The sequence below is a fragment of the Hemicordylus capensis genome, chromosome 16 (assembly GCF_027244095.1).
Source record: "Hemicordylus capensis ecotype Gifberg chromosome 16, rHemCap1.1.pri, whole genome shotgun sequence".
Taxonomy (NCBI): Eukaryota; Metazoa; Chordata; class Lepidosauria; order Squamata; family Cordylidae; genus Hemicordylus; species Hemicordylus capensis.
The window spans coordinates 4,798,584-4,822,993 of NC_069672.1; the positions used below are offsets into that span (position 1 = coordinate 4,798,584).

Below are 24,410 nucleotides of genomic sequence, written 5' to 3' on the forward strand. Positions count from 1 at the left end.
CAATACATCTGAAGCCAAATCGGAGTGAAGGCAATGCATCTGAAGCCAAATCAGAATGACGGCAATACATCTGAAGCCAAATCAGAGTGAAGGCCATGCACCTGAAGCCAAATCAGAATGACGGCAATACATCTGAAGCCAAATCGGAGTGAAGGCCATGCATCTGAAGCCAAATCAGAATGACAGCGATGCTTGCTGTCTTCATGTGTAAACATGATTTAAAAACAAAAACCTATAATAATACAGAAATAGCACCCAGATGCACTGAGGCACATGATTTCTGCTACCACCAGCAGCACTGGAAAGTGGGAAGAACTTTGCAAAGGCCCCACAGAACTGCTGAAATGGCCTCTCACCTTTGCAGCCTGAGAACAAGTTGGCAAAGGCATGTTGGACCAGCCCTGCTTGTGTCTGTTAGAATTGCCTTGTCAGGCTGAACCCTGGTTGCAAAATATTTTTTAAAGCCAAGGATGGTGTTGATTATAGGTAGTCTTATTTGCAAATAAATCACCCTATAGCTTGGATCTAGCTCCACATGCCTATGGGCATAATTGGTGTCTTTTAAAAACAAACAAACACTCTTACGAAGCTTTCCAGCATGATCCACAGGTCCCTGCCAAGATCACCAGAACTTTATCACCTGATGCTATCAGACCACTGACTGCTTTTGGGGGGTACCCTTCCCACCAGCCTCCTGACACTTCCCCCCAAAACTCACAGGGACTCCTGACCTTACCTACCTCACAGGGTTGTTGTGAGGATGAACTTAACCATGTACACCACTCTGGGCTCCTTGGAGGAAGAGAGGGATATAAATGTGAAGTAAAAATAAATAAATTTGATGCAAGGTATTTCTAAATTATTCCCAAAAAAATGGAATCCCACTTTTCTCAGAGCAAAGGGCTGTCCCATAAAAATGAGGCAACGTGAAGTTGTCTCAAGCGGTGGATTATTGGAGAGCTGGCAGGGTGGCAAAATTGCCCCATCATTGTAATCACAAGCAGCTGTTTGGGACCAACCTGACCCTTGCAAGCTTTGCAGGGAGCAATTCTTCTCACACTCCTCATGCAAAACAAAGAATATGAGGCTGAAGGAAACCCTCCATCCCCCTTGCTAAGCAGGGTCCACCCTGGTTTGCATTTGAATGGGAGGCACGTGTGAGCCCTGTAAGATATTACCCTCAGGAGATGGGGCCACTCTGGGACTGCATGCAGAAGGTTCCACGTTCCCTCCCTGGCAGCATCTCTTGATAGGGCTGAGGGAGACTTCTGCCTGCAACCTTGGAGGAGCTGCTGCCAGTCTGTGAAGACAATACTGAGCTAGATGGACCAAGGGTCTGACTCAGTATACGGCAGCTTCCTTGTCCCTAAGTAAAGCTTGCAAGGGTTCGATTCGAGAGGGGGCTGGCCTCCAGGGCTTTAGGGCAAAGCAAAATTTGGTTCCTTGCCTCAGGCCTTGCCTGGGCCACCCCTGCAGCATTTGCTCTGATTATCAACATTTAATGACTGAACCTTCCCCCTCAACTGTCGGAATATTCTCGAACGCCATGGTATTTACCTTTATAGGGATGTAAGAAGCTGCCATATACTGAGTCAGACCCTTGGTCCATCTCGCTCAGTGTTGTCTACCCAGACCGGCAGCAGCTTCTCCAAGGTTGCAGGCAGGAGTCTCTGTCAGTCCTATCTTAGAGATGCTGCCAAGGAGGAGGCTTGGAACCAACATCTGGAATTCCCTCTTACAGGGAACGCTATTCCAGGTCCTCAACTCTGGTTTCTCCTTCTTCAAATACGTGCCTGTGAATCGAGAGCACTGTGGCTCTGGAATGACAGTGTGGAAAATACAGGTAGTGCAGCTTTTCTGGCCACGGGGTTAGGGTGGGACAGAGTGAAAATGCCCCACGGCTGTGAGCAACTGTGGACTTGAAAGGCTGTGAAATGAGAGGGCTGGAAATCGACAAACTCTGGCACTAAGATTAGATTTTCCACTTCCCCTGGCGGTAGAATTCCCCAGGCCCACACACTTGAGGCTGAGCAGGAAGGTGTTTGTACTGCAGAAATCTGTGCCGTGGCACTTTTGGGCACGAATACTGTAATTAAGGTTTTCAAGTGTGTGCTGAAACCCCTTGTTGGGGGAAGCCCATTAGAAGGCAAAGTGGAGGGATCTTCCCAGGTTATGTTTTGATTTTTAGAAAGCAATGATCAGGTCGTGTGCATTTACACTCATGGGCACAAATTGACGTAGACCTTAGGAACATAGGAAGCTGCCATATACTGAGTCAGACCATTGGTCTATTTAGCTCAGTGCTGTCTTCACAGACTGGCAGCGGCTTCTCTGAGGTTGCAGGCAGGAATCTCTCTCAGCCCTCTCTTGGAGATGCTGCCAGGGAGGGAACTTGGGACCTCAAATGCTCTTCCAAGAGAGGCTCCATCCCCTAAGGCAAATCTCTTGCAGTGCTCACACATCAAGTCTCCCTTTCATATGCAACCAGGTGGACCCTGCTTAGCTACGGGGACAAGTAATGCTTGCTACCACCAGACCAGCTCTCCTTTCTGGGCCAGAAGTACATGTAGGCAGTGGGTAGGAAGAGCATAGGAAGCTGCCATATACTGAGTCAGACCACTGGTCCATCTAGCTCAGTATTGTCTACACAAACTGGCAGCGGTTTCTCCAAGGTTTCAAGCAAGGGTCTCTCTCAGCCCTATCTTGGAGATGCTGTCAGGGCAGGAACCTGGAACCTTCTACGTGCAAGCATGCAGATGCTCTTCCACGACAGAGGCTCCACCCCCTAGAAAATGGCTGTCTACTGAGTCAGACCATTGGTCCATCTCGCTCAGTATTGTCTGCTCTGACTGGTAGCGGCTCTCCATCGTTTCAGGTAGGTGTCACTCCCAGCCCAAACTGGAGATGTTGCCAGAGAGTGAAACTGAGACCTTCTGAAGAAGCTCGACTGCTATATGTGGGTGCTAGCCATGAAACAAGTCCCTCAGCAGTCAGGCCTCAAAGCCTCCTTTGTGACCTCCTTTGCTACCACTACCAATAGAGAGGAGAGCTGGTCTTGTGGTAGCAGGCATGACCTGTCCCCTTAGCTAAGCAGGGTCTGCCCTGGTTGCAAATGAATGGGAGACTTGATGTGTGAGCACTGGAAGAGATTCCCCCTCAGGGGATGGAGCCGCTCCGGGAAAAGCAGAAGATTCCCAGTCCCATCCCTGGCAGCATCTCCAAGGTAGGGCTGAGAGAGATTCCTGCCTGCAACCTTGGAGAAGCCGCTGCCAGTCTGTGAAGACAATCCTGAGCTAGATAGACCTATGGTCTGATTTAGTATATGGCAGTTTCCTATGTTCCAATGAAACAGTCATGCCTGTGAATCTGCAGGGGGCGTGGCCAAGTGACCTGGGAGGCGTGGCCTACAGTTCTGATTATAACTATGCCACAAAGGGAAAGCAAGCTCTAAAGTGAATGCAGAGCATGTTCTCCCAGATGACCAAAGCAGATGAGCCAAGCCCAGTTTGCAAACGGAAAAAGGGGTTTCCTCATACCAAGCAAACCCCACCCCACGGACGACTGCCCAAGCCGCCCGCCCACAACGACACGTTGCTGAAGACTGGATCTCTCCCCACTAGATGCTGGGCACTACGATACGATACGGTACGATACAGTACGGTACGATACGATGCAACCCACACGGAGACCGCATTTCTAGAGACTGAATCCTGAAGAACGGCAACTCAAGCGACTCGCGTGGAAAAAGAAATGGACAAAGGAATCCCCATGTGGCCAAAATAGGGACAGATTTCAGAAAATATGGAGGGTTCTGCTTCCCATGTAGAAAGCTTCATCCTCTGCATGGGCTCCCAGTCCGTTTCAGGGCCCAATTCAAAGTGCTGGTTTTAACCTTTAGAGCCCCCAATGGCTTGGGACCCTAACCTGAGAGAGTACCTTGCCCCATATGTCCCGACCCAGACTATAAGGTCTTTTGGAGGCCCTCTTCTGGGTGCCCCTGCCAAAGGGTGGCTACCAGGGAGAGGGCCTTTTTGGTGGCTGCACCCCGTTTATGGAATAGCCTCTCCCGTGAGGTTCGCCTGGCTTTATCGCTTTTTTCTTTTAGACACCAGGTCAAGACCTTTTTGTCCACCCAGGCCTTTTAAATTCTGATTTTCAGATTCTAAAATGAGTTCTGAAGCTGCTTTGGACTGCATTTTGCATTTTCTTTTCACCTTTCTGGTCTGTTATGATTTAATGCGTTTAATGTGTTTTTATTGTATGTTTTAATCCTCTGTTGTGAGCCCCGCCCAGATAAGAATTTGTTATGGGACGGCTAACAAATGAAGTTTATTATGATTAATCAAGTCTCAGGTTGAACCCCAGTTCTCTCCAGGTAGGGCTGGGAGAGAAACCCAGGTGAGTCTTGACGGTCAGAATGGACAATACTGACCCAAATGGACCAGTAGTCCCACTCAGGGTAAAGCCGTCTCCTTTGGAGATGCTCAGGAACACAGCAAGATCCGACAATTCCCTGTCTCCTGCCAAAACTTTTAGCATGCCTATCAAGGCGATGATATCTTGTCAGGCTAACAAGATGAGCTTCTTCTCTGGCAGGCAGGCATTGCCTATCTGAGCATTGCAAAAGCATAAGAACATAAGAACAGCCCTGCTGGATCAGGCCCAAGGAAGCCTATCTAGTCCAGCATCCTGTTTCGCACAGTGGCCCACCAGATGCCTCTGAGAAACCCACAGGCAGGAGCTGAAAGGGGCATGCCCTCTCTCCTGCTGTTGCTCCCCTGCAACTGGTATCCAGAGGCATCCTGCCTCTGAGGCTGGAAGTGGCCTATAGCACTCCGACTAGTAGCCATTGATAGAACTTTCCTCCATGACCTTTCCTCCAAACGCCTGTTATAGCCATCCAGGTTGTTGGCTGTCACCACATCTTGTGGCAGAGAATTCCACAAGTTGATGATGCGTTGTGTGAAAAAGGACTTCCATTTGCAATGCCAGCAGCTACAAAGGATAGTCAAAGGACCCATTAAAAAAGAGTCTCTTGCTTGGTGAATCCTGGTGAAAAACACAGAAGGGAGAAAGGGCGCCAGGGATCTCATGATCCAAATCTTGCCCTAACTAATTGGGAATCTGAGATTCCTAAGAGGTGTATGCTCCCATGGAATATGTAAGACAACAATCGGTATTTATAGACCGCTTTGCAACAAGAGTTCCCAAAGTGGTTTACATAGAGAAATTAAATTAAATTAAAATGACTCCCTGTCCCCAAAGGGCTCACAAGGTAAATAAATATAAGAGAATCACCACTTTTAAAAGGTGTGTCGTCTGTTCAGGTAGCAACTTCAGAGCTTGATTTCTGAGGCCGACTTCATCTTGGGTAGACGCAGCGCCAAGCTGACATTCTTGACCATATTCTGAGTCCTCTGCTAGCTGAGCAAGGAGGTATCTCTTAAAAGTGGCAATTCTCTTTCTCTTTGAGCAGCAGGGAGAGTAATTGGCCCTATCCAACCCCAGCACAGCATCCCTCAAATGGCTGTTGCTGGTGTCTCTCTTAGGTTTCTTTTTTTTATTTTGTGAGCCTTTTGGGGACAGGCGATCCATCTCTGTTTATGTTTTTATATCTATGTAAACTGTTTGGGGTCCTTTTGTTGAAAAGCGGTATATAAATAGTTGTCATATCCGTATGACGGGAGTTGTAGTCCAACAACAACCGAGGATCCATGTTTGCGGTAGTGGATTCCTGCACGGAGCAGAGGGTGGTTTAGAACAGGGATTCTCAACGTTGGGTCCCCAGATGTTCTTGGACTTCAACTCCCACAATCCCCAACCAAAGGCCACTGGGCCCGGGGGTTATGGGAGTTGAAGTCCAATAACATCTGGGGACCCAACGTTGAGAATCCCTGGTCTCGAAGGCCTCTAAGGTCCCATCCCACTCGAACGTTCTATGATTCTGTGACTAACGGACGCGAAGTGGCATCTCCCAGTGGCCCTGCCTTCCCAAATTGCAGCTGCTCCCGAAAACAATATCCTCCCTCCTGCATTCCTCAAATGCCTCGCTTATGAAGACTGGCACGGCTTCATGTGTCAATTATTTCGCAACCGGCCCCCTCGCTGGGACCGCGTGAGCTTTGAGCCGGCGGACTTGTCTGGCATCCAAACGGCCGCGGGAACGCCGTGCCAGAAAAACCACAACTCATGTGCAGCCAAGGACCGACGTGACGGTTCAGCCCGGCCTGCCAGGAGAACGTTACACGCTCGGATGGAGAGATCAGCGCCCCGAATTTCAGCTGCTGGGATTTCCGTCCGACGAACGCTCACCAGCAAGCAGCCGTTGCCTCCACAACACACTTCCAATCGGAGCGCTCATCTGGAAGTTGATCCCTGGGCGTGTGCCAAGCTGGGGAGGGAGTGGGGATGTTTTCCCACGCTATGGAGACAGAAAAATGTGCAAGCAACAGGGACCACTTATAAATCCTCCAGTGAGCAGAGTAAGCATGCAGAGGGGGTGGGGGGGTGGGAGGGGGGGTGGAGCGGGAACACATCACTACACAACGTGGCAAAGGCCCAGCTGAAACCCTCCGCCACAGTCGGGATAGACCACACTGAGAACACGCACGGAGCCGGAATACTGCTGCGAATCTGCATAGTTTAGTCAGAGCCAATTAACATATGTGGCATCTCATCTTCTCGCAATGCCATCCTTCCTGAACAGCAAGGGTGGCCAATTCTGGGCACCCAGAGAACGGCCTCTGACTGAGTCAGAGCCTTGCACAACCTGGCGCAGTACCGTCCACCCAGGCTGGCAGCAGCAGTGCCATAATCCATGGCAATTCGACTCACCCAGTGGAACGTTGTTTTAAATTGGGAACAGCTTTAAGGTTTTGATGTTGTTTCGAACGGTGTGGTTTGATGATGTGAGATGTGAGTTTTGGGTTATAGATAAATATAAATAGACAGATAGACAGATAGACAGATAAATGGGAATGATCCAATGAAGCTTCCATATACAGGTGCAGTCTGCCTCTGAACAGGAGGTGCTGGGGCTGGACAACAGGGAAGGCTGTCGCCTTCGTGAGCTGTCGGTGGGCTCTTGGGTTATAGATAAATATAAATAGACAGATAGACAGATAGACAGATAAATGGGAATGATCCAATGAAGCTTCCATATACAGGTGCAGTCTGCCTCTGAACAGGAGGTGCTGGGGCTGGACAACAGGGAAGGCTGTCGCCTTCGTGAGCTGTCGGTGGGCTCCCCAGAGGCATTCGGCTGACCCCTGTTGGAAAGAGGATGGGTCTTGACCGCATTTGCCGAAATGGTCAATTTCAGCACATCTCTTCTCCTCCAGATTTCTTCTGATGCTGAAACCGCCCTGAGCTATTTGGAAGGGCAGTATTAAAAAAAAATGAATGAATGAATGAATGAGTGAATGAATGAATAATGAATAAATAAATAAATAAATAAATAAATAAATAAATAAATAAAGTGGTTGACTGACCCACAGCCCTTAAGCCAGACCAGACCCGGTCAGGCTCAAGGTCAAGTCAAACCCCCTGGGCCGGGCCGGGGCCGGTTTGGCTTTTTTGTTTGTTTTCTTTTAGAAGCAATGGTGGACTTACAGCCATTGTGGGGCCTCAGGGGGTGCGGCCATGGGGAGGGGTCTCCTGTGGTTCCCCCATCCCCTCCGGCCTCTGGTCTCAGAAGGCCAGTTTCAGGCTGTTTCGGCCCATTTTGGGCCATTTTTGGCCCTTTCCAGGCCTCTCTGCACTGGTGGCAGCCATTTTGGAGGTGTGGTGACACAGGCAACCATGCACTGGCACCCCCTCACTTTCCCTCTCCATCACCAACCATTTCTTCAAGTTCTTGTTTTTTAGTTTGTCTCCTATTCCTCAATTATTCTACTTATTCTTCATCCGAAGCTCTTTGCTCCTTCCCTTCTTCGGGACCTGTTTCAGTTCTCACGGACAACTTTTCCTACCCTCATAGAAACTGGACTGCCAACATTCTGGCTCCCCAAACCCCTCCGCACCTTGCCCCCACCAGCAGCTGGAATGCCTGTGAACATTCTATGTCATCACACCTGCTCAGCCAATTGCTGTCAGAGGCTTCACCAGCACAATTACAATGGTGACTTTGAGTGCTAGTAAAATGACGTTTGAGTGAAATGAAAGTGCATCTTGGAGGGGAACTTCCACAACAAATGAGTAACAAGTCAACGTGCCTCGTGACCTGATCTGTAAAGGCGCTGGGTACCCAAGGTAATTCCGAAACCCAGATTAAAGTTGCATTCCAACACCTGATTATAGAAAGGAGAGAGACTCTTGATTACTATACGAAGAATCCACCATCTTTCTCCTATGGATTCTCATAAAAGCGGTAAAAGGAGCTCTTAAGTGCTTTGCTTTCCTCATGCGGAGGGGGGAACCCCTCCCTCTACATCTGCAAACAATTTGCAAAGCGTGGTGTTTGCAGAAGGCCAGGATTCTGCCACTGCTGAGCTGTTTGCAAAATAAAGAAAAGTGGGGGGGGGAGAGAGAACGGGGGGGGGGAGAAACATAACACTTTGCAGCCTAGTTGAAAGCTTCAGAGACACCGATTAAGGCATCCCCCCCCTCCTTCCCATCATTCCTTTAAATGGACTCTCAGCCGTCTTAAAAAAAAGAAACGTCTACCGTTCAGAGAACGGATCATAGCAACGGAGACGTTCAGATCCGACGCGCCTGGAGAAAACAAAACCCCCATAAAGTGCCACTGAATCAGACGCCACAGTATGTGCGGCTTAATTTACGAGGATCAGATTATTCAGAGCCGCACATTTATTCCTAAGCAAACAGCTGTAACGTTTTATTGCTGCAGGTAATCGTTATCTAGTGCGAGCCGATGCCTACTGTAGCATTGGGGATGCCTGTCCAAGTATCTTGCATTGAATGCTATGGGCAGCCCAGGGCACGGGAAATTATTACTAGTGAGAGCTAACTGAGTTAGTCATTTGGGTTATTATTATTATTAGATTTATATCCCGCTCTTCCTCCAAGAAGCCCAGAGCGGTGCACTACATACTTGAGTTTCTCTTTCACAACCACCCTGTGAAGTAGGCTAGGCTGAGAGAGAAGTGACTGGCCCAGAGTCACCCAGCAAGTCTCATGGCTAAATGGGGATTTGAACTCGGGTCTCCCCGGTCCTAGTCCAGCACTCTAACCACTACACCACGCTGGCTCTCCACACTGGGTTAGTCAAGCGACTTCTCGTTTGCAGGACTACTGATCCTGGTCACTGGCAAGAAATTCTTCTTGCCACAAGTGAGTGGCTAAAAAAAAAAAAAGCTAGCATATAATTAGGTGCATCGAGGCCTAGAGCTCCTTCCTTCTGAGGCAAGGCTACAGCACCTGGGGCTTGTTTTAGTTTAGAAAAAAGACGACTGTGGGGAGACATGAGAGAGGTCTATAAAATCGTGCATGGTGTGGAGAAAGTGGAGAGAGAAAAATCCTTCTCCCTCTCCCATCACACTAGAATGAGGGGTCACCCCATGACATTGATTGCCAGGAAATCTAGGACCAGCAAAAGGAAGTACTTTTTCACACAACACATAATCAACCTGTGGAATTCTCTGCCACAAGATGTGACAGCCAACAAGCTGGATGGCTTGAAGAGGGGCTTGGATAACTTCATGGAGGAGAGGTCTATCAAGGGCTACTAGTCGGAGGGCTATAGGCCACCTCCAGCCTCAAAGGCAAGATGCCTCTCAATACCAGTTGCAAAGGGAGCAAGAGCAGGAGAGAGGGCATGCTCTCAACTCCTGCCTGTGGCTTCCAGCGGCATCTGGTGGGCCACTGTGGGAAACAGGATGCTGGACTAGATGGGCCTCCTTGGGCCTGATCCAGCAGGGCTGTTCTTATGTTCTTAATTAAAAGTCATTGACAAACCTGTTCTGGATATGTTCTTTTTTTTTTAAAGGCTCATCAGACAGGGCAAAATAGGAAAGGATATTTCTGCATATGCATCCATCACAATTAATGGTGCATACACAGCATAGCATAGTGGTTAGAGTATTGGACTAGGACTGGGAAGAGCCGAGTTCGAATCCCCATGCAACCATGAAACTCACTGGGTGACTCTGGGCCAGTCACATATCTCTTCGCTTAACCTACCTCACAGGGTTGTTGTGAGGATAAAAATAATCATGTGCTCCTTGGAGAAAGAGCAGGATATAAATGTAAAAATAAATAAAATAAATACAATACTTTTAGATATAAATATATAATATATAAATATTTGTCGTACTGTGTCATATCGTATGCATACTTTCAGTGCAAATAAATAAATCAGTCATGGTAATTGTCTCTGACCAGGTACCATTAGCAGTTGCCCAAAGTCAGGAAAAGTCAGGGTAACACATAGCATAAGGACGTTCCAACTAAATTGCACTTAAATTTTACACCAGTGTAAGTCATATGTGGCCAAGCTGATCTTAAGTGGGAAGAAATGGGTGGCTCGTCGAATCAGAGAGTTGTGATTCAACCAGTTGGAAGGGACTTTGGAGTTGGAAGAGTTGGAAGGGACCTTAGAGGTCTTCTAGATTAACCCACCTCTCCATGCAAAAATCTTCTTCAGAGAGAGATCCGCTTTCTAAGAACCGAAAGGCTGTCACAGAGAAGGACCAGGCAGGACTAGAACCACAAGAAAGGATGAAGAGGCAGAATCAGGCTAAAGCTGGTCTTGTGGTAGCAAGCATGAATTGTCCCCTTTGCTAAGCGGGGTCTGACTTGTTTTGCATTTGGATGGGAGACTACATTTGTGAGCACTGTAAGAAATTCCCCTTAGGGGATGGGGCCTCTCTGGGAAAAACACCAGCTTGCTTTCATGCAGAAGTTTTCAAGTTTCCTCCCTGGCGGCATCTCCAAGATAGGGCTGAGAGAGATTCCTGGCTGCAAGCTTGGAGAAGCCGCTGCCAGTCTGTGCAGACAATACTGAGTTAGATAGACCAAGGGTCTGACTCAGTATATGGCAGCTTCCTATGTTCCTAGACATCAAGAAGAATTTCCTCATTGACAAGCCAGCCTCTCGTTCCTGGCTTCCAGTAGGTGTGTTGTGTGAACCTGACAACCGTTGGTTCTTTAAGAGGCAAGGCTACAACACCTGGGGCTTTTTACTTTAGAAAAAAGACGACTGAGGGGAGTGAGGGCCTATCAAATCATGCATGGTGTGGAGAACGTTGAGAGAGAGAAATGTCTCTCCCTCTTGCATAACACTAGAACTAGGGGTCATCCCATGAAATTGATTGCCAGGAAATTTAGGACTGACAAAGGGAAGTACTTTTTTCACACAACGCATAATTAACCTGTGGAATTCTCTGCCACAAGATGCGGTGGCAGCCAGCAGCCTGGATGGCTTGAAAAGGGGTTTGGATAAATTCACAGGTCTATCAGTGGCTACTAGTCTGAGTGCTATAGACCAGCTTTAGAGGCCTGTGAATACCAGTTGAAGGAGAGCAACGGCAAGAGAGAGGGCATGTCCTCACCTCTTGCCTGTGGGCTTCCCAGAGGCATCTGGTGGGCCACTGTGTGAAACAGGATGCTGGACTAGATGGGCTTCCTTGGGCCTGATCCAGCAGGGCTGTGCTTAGGTTCTTATGTTGGACTTCCTAAGATTTGAGCCAGATTTGCCCAACTTCCATAACTGAGATTGGAAGTTGGGTGGAAAATCCCAGTAGGATCTCAGTAACCTGGCATAGGAACCAGTGATTGGCAGGCTCACACCCCATGCCTTCCAGGAGCCTTCACTCACCTGGATTACTGCCTTGACTGTGATTGTGAAAAGCTGTGGGGCAGTGGAACAGCCTGCCACATGATGTGGTGGGCTCCTGTTGGGAAACCTCCAGCGAAGAAAGACTACCACATCATGTGGCAGGCTGTTCAACTGTTGGGCTGCCATCGCTCAGGGATGCCGCAGCTGATTCCTGCACTGAGCAGAGGGTTGGACTAGATGATCTCCAAGGTCCCTTCCAGCTCTAACGCTCTACAATTCCATGACAAAGCTGTTACAGATAGCTGAGAAAAATCCAGAGAGATACAAGGAGACTCTGATGGGCAAGCATTTTGCGGCAGAGGGGAAAACATAATCGACCCGCTAGTCACCCTCGGGCCGCGATTAGTTTCTCTGCTTCCAGAGCGATGCTGTGACTGAAAAGGTATGACAAGGTTAATGGTAGGAAAACAGCTCTCGGTACTTGCAACTGTTAAGGAGAGAGACAAACAACTGGAGCTCATTAGGAAGAGACATAGGCAAAGTCCGCCTTTCGTCGGAAGCAGGAGAATTCCTGGATTGTGATTGCAATGGGTTGTTTTGCGAAGAAGCCCTGGGATGGGGGCCCTGCTGTCAGTATGGGGCAATCTGGTGGGGTATCAGGCAAAGAGAAGAGTGTCCATCAGAAGCCACCAAGGCACCAACCCCATCGCAGCTTGTTACATAGGAAGCTGCCGTATACCTGAGTCAGACCTTTGGTCCATCAAGTTCAGTACTGTCTACCCAGACTGGCAGCAGCTTCTCCAAGGTTGCAGGCAGGAATCTCTCTCAGCCAGGGAGGGAACCTGGAACCTTCTGCATGAAAGCAGGCAACTGCTTTCCCCAGAGAGGCCCCATCCCCTAAGGGGAATTTCTTACAGTGCTCACAAATGTAGTCTCCCATTCAAATGCAAACCAGGATGGACCCTGCTTAGCAAAGGGGACAATTCATGCTGGCTACTGCAAGACTTTGCAAGGCTTTGCTTGTCATTTGAGCAAAGAGGCACCTTTTCAAGGGGCGACTCTCTTCACTTATATTTAGAAAGGGGAGAGCAACTGATCCACAGGAACAGAAGAAGCTGCCGTATACTGAGTCAGATCACTGGTCCATCTAGCTCAGGATTGCCTACACTGACTGGTAGCAGCTCTCCAAGGTTTCAGACAGGAGTCTTTCCCAGCCCTACCTGGAGATGCTGCCAGGGAGTGAACCTGGGACCTTCTGCAGGCAAAGCAGATGCTCTGCCACTGGCCCATGGCCCCATCCCCTAAGGAGAATGTCTTACAGCACTCACAGATAGTATCCCATCCAAAAGCAAACCAAGGCAGGCCCTGCTTAGCAAAGGGGACAATTCATGCTTGCTACCACATGGTGCTGCAGGGAAATGACTTGATTAGCAAGCCAGAGGTGGCCAGTTCGAATCCTACGCTGGTATGTTTCCCAGACTATGGGAAACACCTATATCGGGCAGCAGCGATATAGGAAGATGCTGAAAGGCATCATCTCATACTCTGTGGGAAGAGGCAATGGTCAACCCCTCCTGTATTCTACCAAACAAAAACCACAGGGCTCTGTGGTTGCCAGGAGTCGAAACCGACTCGACTGCACATCTTAGCTTTACCACAAAACCAGTTCCCTTCTAAGGAACAAGAACAAGAACAAATATTTATATACCGCTTTTCAACAAAAAAGATTCCAAAGCAGTTTACATAGAGAAATAATGAATGAATGAATGAATGAATGAATGAATGAATGAAAGATAGATGGATCCCTGTCCCCGAAGGACTCAACATCTAAAAAGAAATATAAGTTAGACACCAGCAACAGTCACTGGAAGTACTGTACTGGGGATGGATAAGGCCAGTTGCTCCCCTCCTGCTAAATAAAGAGAATCACCACATTGAAAACATGCCTCTTTGCCCAGTTAGCAGGAAGGAAGACCATCAATTCCTTCAAGGAGGAAGCCGAACTCTGAAGAATGACCATTCTAGCAAGCCACACTACAAAAGTTAACAACACAACCCAGACGGCAAAAACTGGGGAAAGGCAGGAATAGGGACTTAAAAGAAAGCGGGGAAAGAAAACAGCCCCCTCCCTGTAAACAGGGACTGGAGAATGTATGGCAGCTGCTATTTTGTCCTAAACAAATGGACTGTCTGGCCAGCCAACGCTTTTATTTTGGCTTAGCTTGCCTCACCTCCTCCGTCAGCATTCACGGGGTCCCAACACTATAGGGACAAAGTCCATCACCCAAGAGTTAAACTGTAACTTTGAGGCTACTAGCAGATCGGGGGGGAATCTTTTTCACATTTTCAGTCATTTCCCTTGCAATATAATACAGCACAGACTCCTCTGGGGGGAGAGCAAAATCTGACTCCGTTTATTTTATTTATTATTGTATTTATTTAACCTGTTTTTATACCGCCCCAAACTTACGTCTCTGGGCGGTTTACAACAAGCCGAGTTTATGCCAGCCTAGTTCTAAGGACTGTTTGTAATGATGTTTTTTGTCCTGCATATAGAATTGAAGCCACGCCAGCGTTTCAAGAGAGCGTCACGAGATTTCCCATCTTCCATCTGCAAGCCTGGTTTCTCAGGCATTACAGCATTTTAAAAGTCACAGAAATTAGCTGGCACAAGTTGGGATGAGTTCTTGCTCAGCAATGCCACCCTGTTTCCACGTTGTGGCATGGGGGGGGCATGTTGACATGTTTTGCCCCACTTGTGTTGCCCCACCCCGGCTAACTGGGCACCTGTTTAAAGTGGTGATTCTTTTTAGCAGGAGGAGAGCAACTGGCCCTATCCATCCCCAGCACAGTATCCCTCCAGTAGCTGTTGCAGGTGTCCATCTTCTCTTTTTTTTTTCTTTTTTTAGATTGTGAGCCCATTGGGGATAGGAAGCTATCTTGTTTATTTGTCTGTTTGTAAACCGCTTTGGAAACTTCTGTTTCAAAGCGGCATATAAATATTCGTTGTAGTGTAGTGTAGTGTCGATGCTTCCCACGGCTGCTGGGTGCTTTCCTCAGAAGACAATAACTTGAAGGCAGTTGTCTGCCTGCTCCCACCCCCTCTTTGATTTCGCTTGATGATGTGGCATCGGTAAAACCTATTTCCAACTTGAAAAATAAGGACATCCTTTCTACTGCTTAAAATTTCTTTTGAAAAGTATATCCATTGACTTGCGTGGGACAGAAGCCAGATCTGCCAACAGATCTAAATCAGCTTAGTAGCAGCTGATGGTTTCCAGAGGCCCATCCACACGTGACGCTCAACGCTCAGACAATGAGTGTATACTCATTGTACCCAATTATAGATCATACTCAAATACAGATCTGTACACAAGCCACCAAATGGTGCAGCGGGGAAGTGACTTGCCTAGGGAGCAAGAGGTTGCCGATTCGAATCCCCACAGGTATGTTTGCCAGACTATGGGAAACACCTCTGTCGGGCAGCAGCGATATAGGAAGGTGCTGAAAGGCATCATCTCATACTGTGAGGGAGGAGGCAATGGTCAACCCCTCCTGTATTCTCCCAAAGACAACCACAGGGCTCTGTGGGCACCAGGAGTCGACACTGACTCGACGGCACACTTTACCTTTACCCAGGTACAGTCATTCACAAGTTCTGCTCAACGTGCACCAGTCAACATGCATCAGCCCCTCCCTCTGCTATCCCTGGGGCCCATTTCTAGGTTAGACCCTGCCACTAACATCCCTGCTGCCTGCTTCTTCCCAGTCAACCCAGTCAACACTCTGGGAAGAGAACACCTGCATGCTTGCCTGCAAAAGGTCTCAAGTTCCCTCCTTGGCATCACCAGATAGGGCTGAGGGAGATTCCTGCTTGCAACCTTGGAGAAGCCGCTGCCAGTCTGTGTAGACAATCCCGAGCTTGATCAGCCAAGAGTCTGACTCTGTAGGAGGCAGCTTCCTATGTTCCTGGGGCAGGCAGTATCAGAGGTGAAGACAGGGGTCTTGGGCCACCCCTGACAACCAAGATCATGAAAACAACCTGTAAAAGCTGTGGAAAGGGGGGGGGGGTGTCGGGGGGGTTCATGAAACCTTTGCACCCCGCCCCACCACATCCAGGTCCCTGGTTTGAGCTGGAAACATCGAGCTGGAAACATTCTCTAAACCTGCTCACTGGGCAAAGAGGCACATTTTAATGTGGTGATTCTCTTTATTTAGCAGGGGGAGAGCAACTGGCCCTCTCCGTCCCCAGCACAGCATCCCTCCAGTGGCTGTTGCTGGCATCTCTTATGTTTCTTTTTAGATTGTGAGCCCTTTGGGGACAGGGATCTATCTTATTTATTTATTATTTCTCTGTGTGAGCCGCCCTGTGCCATTTTTGGAAGGGCGGTATAGAAATTGAATGAATGAATGAATGAATAATTTAAAAAGGCCTTTTGTGACACGTTTCCCTCCTGCTTCCAAACTCACGCCCAGCTTAGCTGGTTGAGATAACGTTTATGCCAAAGGAGGAAAAGTACCATCTGTTTTAAGTTGCAGCAACACCCAGGCCTGGTAGCCCTGGGAATGTAATTCTTGCCTCCCCGCAGGCAAGGAGGTGCTGTTGACCTGCCTGGTTTGATGCCTGAAGTCTGTGAGCTCAGGCAGCGGGCTGTCGGAAATGCCACAAAATATTGCCACTTGGTGAGCAACAGGCCCCCTGCAGCTCTCGTGTGGCCCCCAAACTATGTGGCCAGGACGGATCAGAGCAGGCTTGAGTAAGCTTTTCCTCTCAACCGGCATCCCCTGCTAACTTGGCAAGGAGGTACCTTTTAATGTGGTGATTCTCTTGTATTTGGCAGGGGGAGAGTAACTGACCCTATCCACCCCCAGCTCAGTACCTCCAGTGGCTGTTGCTGGTGTCTATCTTATGTTTCTTTTTAGATTGTGAGCCCTTTGGGGACAGGGATCCATCTTATTTGTTTGTTATTTCTCTGTGTGAATCGCCCTGGGCCATTTTTGGAAGGGCGATATAGAAATCGAATGAATGAATGAATGAATGTTCTTTCTATTAATATGCCACTTTTCAACAAGCAAATTTTGTAAGTGGCTTCCATGGCAAGAGCCAATGAGAGATGGTTCCCTGCCCCCAAAAGGACTCACCATCTAAAAGGCAGAGTGGGGGGACCCTCAAAGGAGGCCCCAACAACAGTCACTGAGAGGGATGGATGTTCTGCTGTGCTGAAGAGAAGCAGCTAAACTTCCCCTTCTAAGCAAAAAAGAGCGATCACTTTAAAAGGTGCCCCTTTGTCCAGTTAGCAAGGCTGCTGTCCAAACCTTCGCCACAAGATGGCCTGAAAATAGGTCCCTGCCCCAAAGCAGCTTACAGTCTGAAAAGAAACATACTGGATTCACCAGGGAGTTCCCCACACAGCAGGTTTTACTGTGGGTTTCCCGAGAGGCTTTACTGCGATCTCAACGCTATCCCAAGAAACCCCAGATGGAAACAGTGGATCTTTTTACCCCAGATATAAATTGGGTTGCAGGGGTGTAACAAGGCTGGAGAGGGCCCAGAAACAAAATTTCAAAATGGGCCCCTCGCTGATACACACACACTTCACATGTGGCTTGCCTCTGGGGGACCCCCAGTACCTCCAGTGGCTGTTGCTGGTGTCTATCTTATGTTTCTTTCTAGATTGTGAGCCCTTTGGGGACAGGGAGACATCTCATTTGTTTGTTATTTCTCGGTGTAAACCGCCCTGAGCCATTTTTGGAAGGGCAGTATAGAAATCAAATAAATAAACAAACAAACAACAACAAGAAGAAGAAGTCAAAATAATCGACATAGCAATACCAGGGGATAGCAGAATAGAAGACAAAGAAATAGAAAAAATCACCAAATACAAAGATCTACCAATTGAAATTGAAAGGCTGTGGCAGAAGAAGACCAAAATCATCCCAGTGGTCATTGGCGCCCTGGGTGCAGTCCCAAAAGACCTTGAAGAGCACCTCAACACCATCGGGGCCACAGAAATCACCATCGGCCAATTACAAAAAGCAGCTTTACTGGGAACAGCCTATATTCTGCGACGAGATCTATAATAACAACAGCAACAACATGGACAATAAAATTCTGGCATCCCAGGTCCTTGGGAAGGACTCGATGTCTGGATAAAACAAACCAGTCAATAACCTCTGACTGTGTAAACAAGAAATAATAATAAGCCCTGTTTCCCTTCCTGGAAATGGCGGTTGAGAGGATAAATAAATAAATGGTTGTGAAGCACTCTGCACACGGAAGCACACTGTCTGGATGGTAAGAACTCTGTGCAATTCAAAAGCTTGCCTCCTTCTTCTCGCCCCTTGCAACTTCAGCAGATCCCCCCCCCCAGCAAAAACATCGTATCACAGTTTGCCTCTCTGGTGGATAAAAACACATCGATTTTAAACTGTCCCTGTGGCTGGAGACCGCCAAGGTCCCTTCCAACGGTTCTATGAACTTTGGTCTCCCTGCTCCTAATCTGACACACTGGCCCAGAAGTGCAGCTAGGTAATTTGGGAGCCTGGACCTAAAGGCCTTTGGAGGCCACCCCCCCTCCCCCCCTACACATACAAATTAAACATCATCACCCTGGCCTACACACACACACACACACACACACACACACACACACACACACACACACACACACACACACTGTGACACACGCAGTATTTTTAACACAGTCTTTTAAACACATTTTTAGTGCAACCTGTGACAGACTAAAGCGGATTTGGGGGCCCCCAGGGGCTGTGGAGGACCTGGACTTTGGCCCGGAAGTCCAGGGGTAAGAACGCCTAGTCTGCCCTGCCCACACAAACCCATTCCCAAGAGTGGAAACTCTTGGGAGCCAAATGGCCCAAACCCGTTGGCCGGTCTGGCTGCCTTTCAAAACCTCACCCCTGGCAGGCATGATGGTCTAGGGCTGGGCTCCAAAGCCCCCCACACCCAAATGACTGGCAGCGAGGAGAGGTTGCAAGGCGTGGGAGTGTCAGCCAATCTGCTAGCAACACCTACCCCCCGGACGGTTCTTCTGTTTTGTGCCCTCTCTCTCCCTTTTGGTGTGGCCAGCAACCTGTCCAAAGAGAACCACAGTTCCCACAGTCCCCGCAAATACACCCTTGGGGGGCCAGCCACGTTGGGGGAGGTGGGGGCTCGACTCAGAGACCACCTGGACGGCCCGTGCACACTCTGCCTCCGGCTGCCGCTGGAATCAAAGCGGCGGAGGAGGGCAAGATTCGCTAACAATTATCTCATGCGTGTGCAGCTCCCAGCATGTCAAATCCTCGCCCGTGTGAAATTGGACAAACCCAGCAGTGTTTGGGGCTCCACACATCAGCAACCGCACTTCCCCGAAGGCGATCGTTTGGGAAGCTTCTGCCAGAGACAGCTGGGGTCCCCTCCCTCTGCAGGAGAAAACCGAGTTGGCCCCAACTTGGCTGGCAATGCTCTCCTTCTCGGCTTCTCGCAAAGGCCCGGCCGAGCAAAGAGCCCGTTGCAAGCTTCCCAGCTCAAAGGCCACAGAGCTGCCCACCTCGGTGCGACCTCTGCTGCCCACACAGCCTCCTGTTCCTCCGAGACGTTTGCAAATGGGCCCATGCACACACATGCACACCGCCCCCCCCCCCCGCCACAGCCTCTCTCTAACTGCACTGTGTGCAGCAGTGGGAGGATGCCAGCCCAGGAATTTAGCAAATAAATCACAGCCTCGGCGAGGAATGAGCCCGGCAAAAGGCAAGGCCCACAAAGACCGGCAACTTTCGGACAGGTAACGCTGGCTGCAAAACCAGGCTTCACGTACCAGGTCTGTTCTCATCGCTGTCTGATTTCATGGCGGGCAGATCTAAGTGTGGGGAGTCTGCTCTGGAGGGCTGGAGGAGGCTGCTTGCTCGCTCGCTCGCTCTCTGACTGAGCCTCTCTTTCTCTTTCTCAGACGCTCCCCCTTTCCTGACTCCTCCCCAGCCAAAGCAGGAAGTGCCGTTTGCTCTACCTGGACAACTTGGAACCTGAGCCTGCTACAGGTTGCTGCATTTGCCAGCATGAGCTCATGGCAGGGAGGCGTGCCAGGAAGCCAGCTTGCTCACCTGCTGCACTCAACCTGCCGGCAGAGCCTTTCAAGGGGCACAAAACAGGTTCCCGGAGTCGGATCGGAGTCGGAGCGTTCCAGTGCGGTTCGAACATCCCCAGCTCCTTGACTCCTGCTCTCCGAAGGGCCACTGCAAATCCGGCACTGATGATGATGATGATGATGATGATGATGATGATGATTGCGTCATATTTTTCTAGGCGGTGTACAAATCATGGGGTGTGATTTGTACACCGCTTTGCTCCCAATGCTCCATCCACTTTCTTTCCCTAGTAGGGTTGCCATGTCCCCCGGGACTTCAGGTTTCACCCGGATTTTAAGCATCTCATCCAGATTGCTTAGCCCAGCCTGAAATCGTCCAGATTTCAGATTTCATTTTGAATTTAAAAAAGCTAAGCTCTAGGCCTTGTAGAAGCGGAGTTATGGAGCAAAACATGCAGCCACGATTCTGCTCAAAAATGCTTTTCAGGCCCATTTACAGAGTAGGCAAATTACTTATTTATTATTTATTTAACATACTTTTATATGACCCAAAACGTACATCTCTGGGTGGTTTACAACAAAATAAAAACAGAAAGTAAAACATTAGTTAAAACAAAAACAAAAAGGTTAAAACATTACAACAGTTTTAAATGTTTAAAACAATATTTTAAAACAGCATTAAAACTATGAAAACCATATTAATTAAAAGCCTGGGTGAACAGATGTGTCTTTAAAGACTTTAAAGGCACCCCAGATTTGGAAAGCGAAAACATGGCAACCCTATTCCATAGTGCTTTTCTTGATGGAAGTTCTCTGGGGTGAGGAAGGACCACAGCTCAGGGTCAGAGGCTCTGACAGCTCCTGTTTATGAGAGAAAACCCCTGATTCCAACCCCTGCTAACTGATCAAAGAGCCGCCTTTCAAAAGTGGTGATTCTCTTTATTGAGCAGGGGGAGAGCAGCTAGCTCTATCCGTCCCCAGCACAACATCCCTCCAGTGGCTGTTGTTGGGGTCTCTCTTATGTTTCTTTTTTGGATTGTGAGCCCTTTGGGGAGAGGGATCCATTTTATTAATTTATATCAATGTCAGGCTCAGCGGGGAAGCAGCCTGCCTAGAGAGCAGGAGGCTGTTGGTTCGAATCCCCGCTGGTGTGTTTCCCAGACTATGGGAAACTCCTATGTTGGGCAGCAGTGTCCTAGGAAGATGCTGAAAGGCATCATCTCATACTGCGCGGGAGGAGGCCATGGGAAACTTCTCCCGTATTCTACCAAAGACAACCACAGGGCTCTGTGGACTCACCACGAGTTGACACCGACTCGACGGCACAACTTTTCTTTTCCTTTTCCAACTGCTTGGGAACTTTTGTTGAAAAGTGGTATATAAATATTCATCATAGTTGTATTTTCTAGTCCCCGGTAAACCGCTGCCCTTTTGGTCCCTATTTTTGCCTCTTGAGGATGTCCTCTTCCATTCTTCCACGTCACACAGTGAGCTACCTTTTCAGACCACCGGCCCATTGACACGAATACGAATACGGACAATATTTATGTCCTGCTTTTCAACAAAAGCTTCCAAAGCAGTTTACATAGATATAAATAAAATGGCTCCCTGTCCCCAAAGGGCCCACATTCTGAAAAAGGAACATAAGAGAGATCCCAGCAGCAGCCACTGGAGGAACGGATAGGGTCAGTTGCTCCCCCACTGCTAAATAAAAAGAATCACCACTTTTTCAAGGTGACTCATTGCTCAGTTAGTAGGGGTACACAGCACAGAACTGTGGCTCTTAAGTAGTTGCTTAACTACAGCTTCCATCTCCCCAGGCTACTGGCCACTGTGGATGTAGGTGATGGGAGTTGTAGTCACCAACAACTGGGTCAAAGTTGTGCAGCCCTGGTCTACACTGACTTGTAGCAGCTCTCCAATATTTCAGGCAGGAGCCTCTTCCAGAGAAACTCTGTACTCTCCCATTATACGGCCCCATCGGAGTTGCCATTCTTTCGAATTCAGCTCCCTACTCAAAGTCTCTAGAAATCCAGCATCCAAGTGGGTGGTTGCCTTGTCTCTCTCGTGAGCCAGCATGTCAGTGGATGCACAATATAATACAATACCATCCCACGAATATTTATATACTGCTTTTCAAAAAGGTCCCCAAAGTGGTTTGCATGGGTATAAAATAGATAGATAGATAGATAGATAGATAGATAGATAGATAGATAGATAGATAGATAGATAGATGGCCCCCATCCCCAAAGGGCTCACAAACTGAAAAAGAAACATGAGAGACACCACCAACAGCCACTGGAGGGATGCTGTGCTGGGGACGGAGAGGGCCAGTTGCTCCCCTTCTGCTAAATACCAGAGAATCGCCACTTTTTAGAAGTGCCTCTTTGCTCAGTTCGCAGGGGACAACACAAAGGCACTATGCAGTCCACAGCATCTAGCTGGTGGGATCCAGATTTCAAGAGCACCAAGTGTGGGTGGGGCACATGGGCAGTCATCCTTGGTTGCTGCAAGGGTATCCCTCTTTTCATCCAGGAAATGTTGGCAGGTCTGGCACAGGTCTGGCTCATCTGCCTCAGCCATCTGCAGTCATGTGCCTTCCATTAGGGCATGCTTGTAGCCCGAATTGTAGGCCACGCCTCCCAAATTGCTCAGCTCCACCCCTAGAAAGGGCAAGCCACGCCTCCCAGGCCACCCCCCCCCCACACACAAACATTCCCTGACCTGCACATAGAAGGAATCAGGTCCAAATATCAGGCGTCGGCAGCTAAACGTATCTCAGAGAGGAGGACTGGGAAACGCATGATTCTCTTTAGCGGCGGGGGCAGCGGGGAGAGGTGGCCCTTTTCAATCCCAAGAAAACAAGAAAAGACGGGGACACGGGCACAAGAGCAAACAAATGAAATAAACCCGTGTAAGATGGACAAGGTACAGAAATGCAGAGACACAGTGGAAAAGAAATACTGTGTATATTTTCAAACTAAAGGCATCCAAAAAACAGCAGCAAAAGAATCAACAAATGTAAACTGTGACAAACTCCCCAATGACAAAAAAAAACCTCCCAAGGGGACACTGGTACAAACACTGGTATGTTGAACCAACTGATGAAAAGCTGCTGGTGCATTCTAATGTTCATTGATGTATAGATATTAGGAACTTCTGATGAAGACACATGTGAAACAGACTATCATCTAGGGAGTCTGTCAAGTTTTCCATTTTCTCATCTTCATTCAAGCTACAAGAAAGTCAAGTCTTCATTCAAAACTTCAAGACTCCAGTGCCAAGGTTGCAGATTTTCCAAGGACTGTGCAGGTGGACATTCAGCAAACGGGCACCAGCAGCTTTTCATCATACCAGTGTTTGTACCAGTGTCCCCTTGGGAGGTTTTTTTTGTCATTGGGGAGTTTGTCACAGTTTACATTTGTTGATTCTTTTGCCACTGTTTTTTGGATGCCTTTAGTTTGAAAATATACATAGTATTTCTTTTCCACTCTGTCTCTGCATTTCTGTACCTTGTCCATCTTACACGGGTTTATTTCATTTGTTTCCTTTTCAATCCCAGCACAGCATATCTTGTTCAGGAGGTTGTGTCTACTGTTTCTTCTTTTAAAACTGGGACGCCTTTGGGGGACAGAAAACCACTACCACCTCCTCCGTCTTCTTCCTCCTCCTCCTCCCTCCTCCCCCTTTCTTCTCCTCTTCCTCCTCCCTCTTCCGTCTTCCTCCTCCCTCCTCCTCCCTCTTCCTCCTCCTCTCTCCTCCCCCTTCCTCCTCTTCCTTCTTCCTCCTCCCTCCTCCTCCGTCTTCCTCCTACTCCTTCCTCCTCCTCTCTCCTCCCCCCTCCTCCTCCTTCCTCCTCCTCTCTCCTCCCCCTCCCTCCTCCTCCTCCTTCCTCCTCCCTCCTCCTCCTTTCTTCTCCTCTTCCTCCTCCTCTTCCTCCTCCCTCCTCCTCCTCCCTCTTCCTCCTCCTCTCTCCTCCCCCTTCCTCCTCGTCCTTCTTCCTCCTCCCCCCTCCTCCGTCTTCCTCCTCCTCCTTCTTCCTCCTCCTCTCCTCCCCCTTCCTCCTCCTCCTTCTTCCTCCTCCCTCCTCCTCCTTTCTTCTCCTGTTCCTCTTCTCCTCCTCCTCCTCCCTCTTCCTCCTCCTCTTCCTCCTCCCTCCTCCTCCTCCCTCTTCCTCCTCCTCTCTCCTCCCCCTTCCTCCTCTTCCTTCTTCCTCCTCCCTCCTCCTCCGTCTTCCTCCTCCTCCTTCCTCCTCCTCTCTCCTCCCCCTCCCTCCTCCTCCTCCCTCCTCCTCCTTTCTTCTCCTCTTCCTCCTCCCTCTTCCTCCTTCCTCCTCCGTCTTCCTCCTCCCTCCTCCTCCTCCGTCTTCCTCCTCCTCTCCTCCCCCTTCCTCCTCCTCCTCCTTCCTCCTCCCTCCTCCTCCTTTCTTCTCTTCCTCCTCCCTCTTCCTCCTCCTCTTCCTCCTTCCTCCTCCCTCTTCCTCCTCCTCTCTCCTCCCCCTTCCTCCTCTTCCTTCTTCCTCCTCCCTCTCTCCTCCCCCTTCCTCCTCCTCCTTCTTCCTCCTCCTCTCTCCTCCCCCTTCCTCC

The 24,410-nt window shown here is 49.0% G+C and overlaps 1 protein-coding gene across 3 annotated transcripts in view; it reads right to left on the reverse strand.

Annotated features, from left to right (window-relative positions):
- Positions 1 to 24,410, reverse strand: part of KAZN (kazrin, periplakin interacting protein) — a 288,079-nt gene that overhangs the window by 67,700 nt on the left and 195,969 nt on the right. The window contains exon 1 of one of the 3 annotated variants that reach the window (XM_053281102.1): positions 19,558 to 19,714. The exons of the other annotated variants lie outside the window; for them this stretch is intronic. Within the exon in view, the coding sequence (XP_053137077.1) occupies positions 19,558 to 19,588 (31 nt within the window). The 5' untranslated portion in view covers positions 19,589 to 19,714. Of the gene's footprint in view, positions 1 to 19,557; positions 19,715 to 24,410 lie in introns of those variants that run through there. 3 annotated transcript variants of the gene reach the window in all.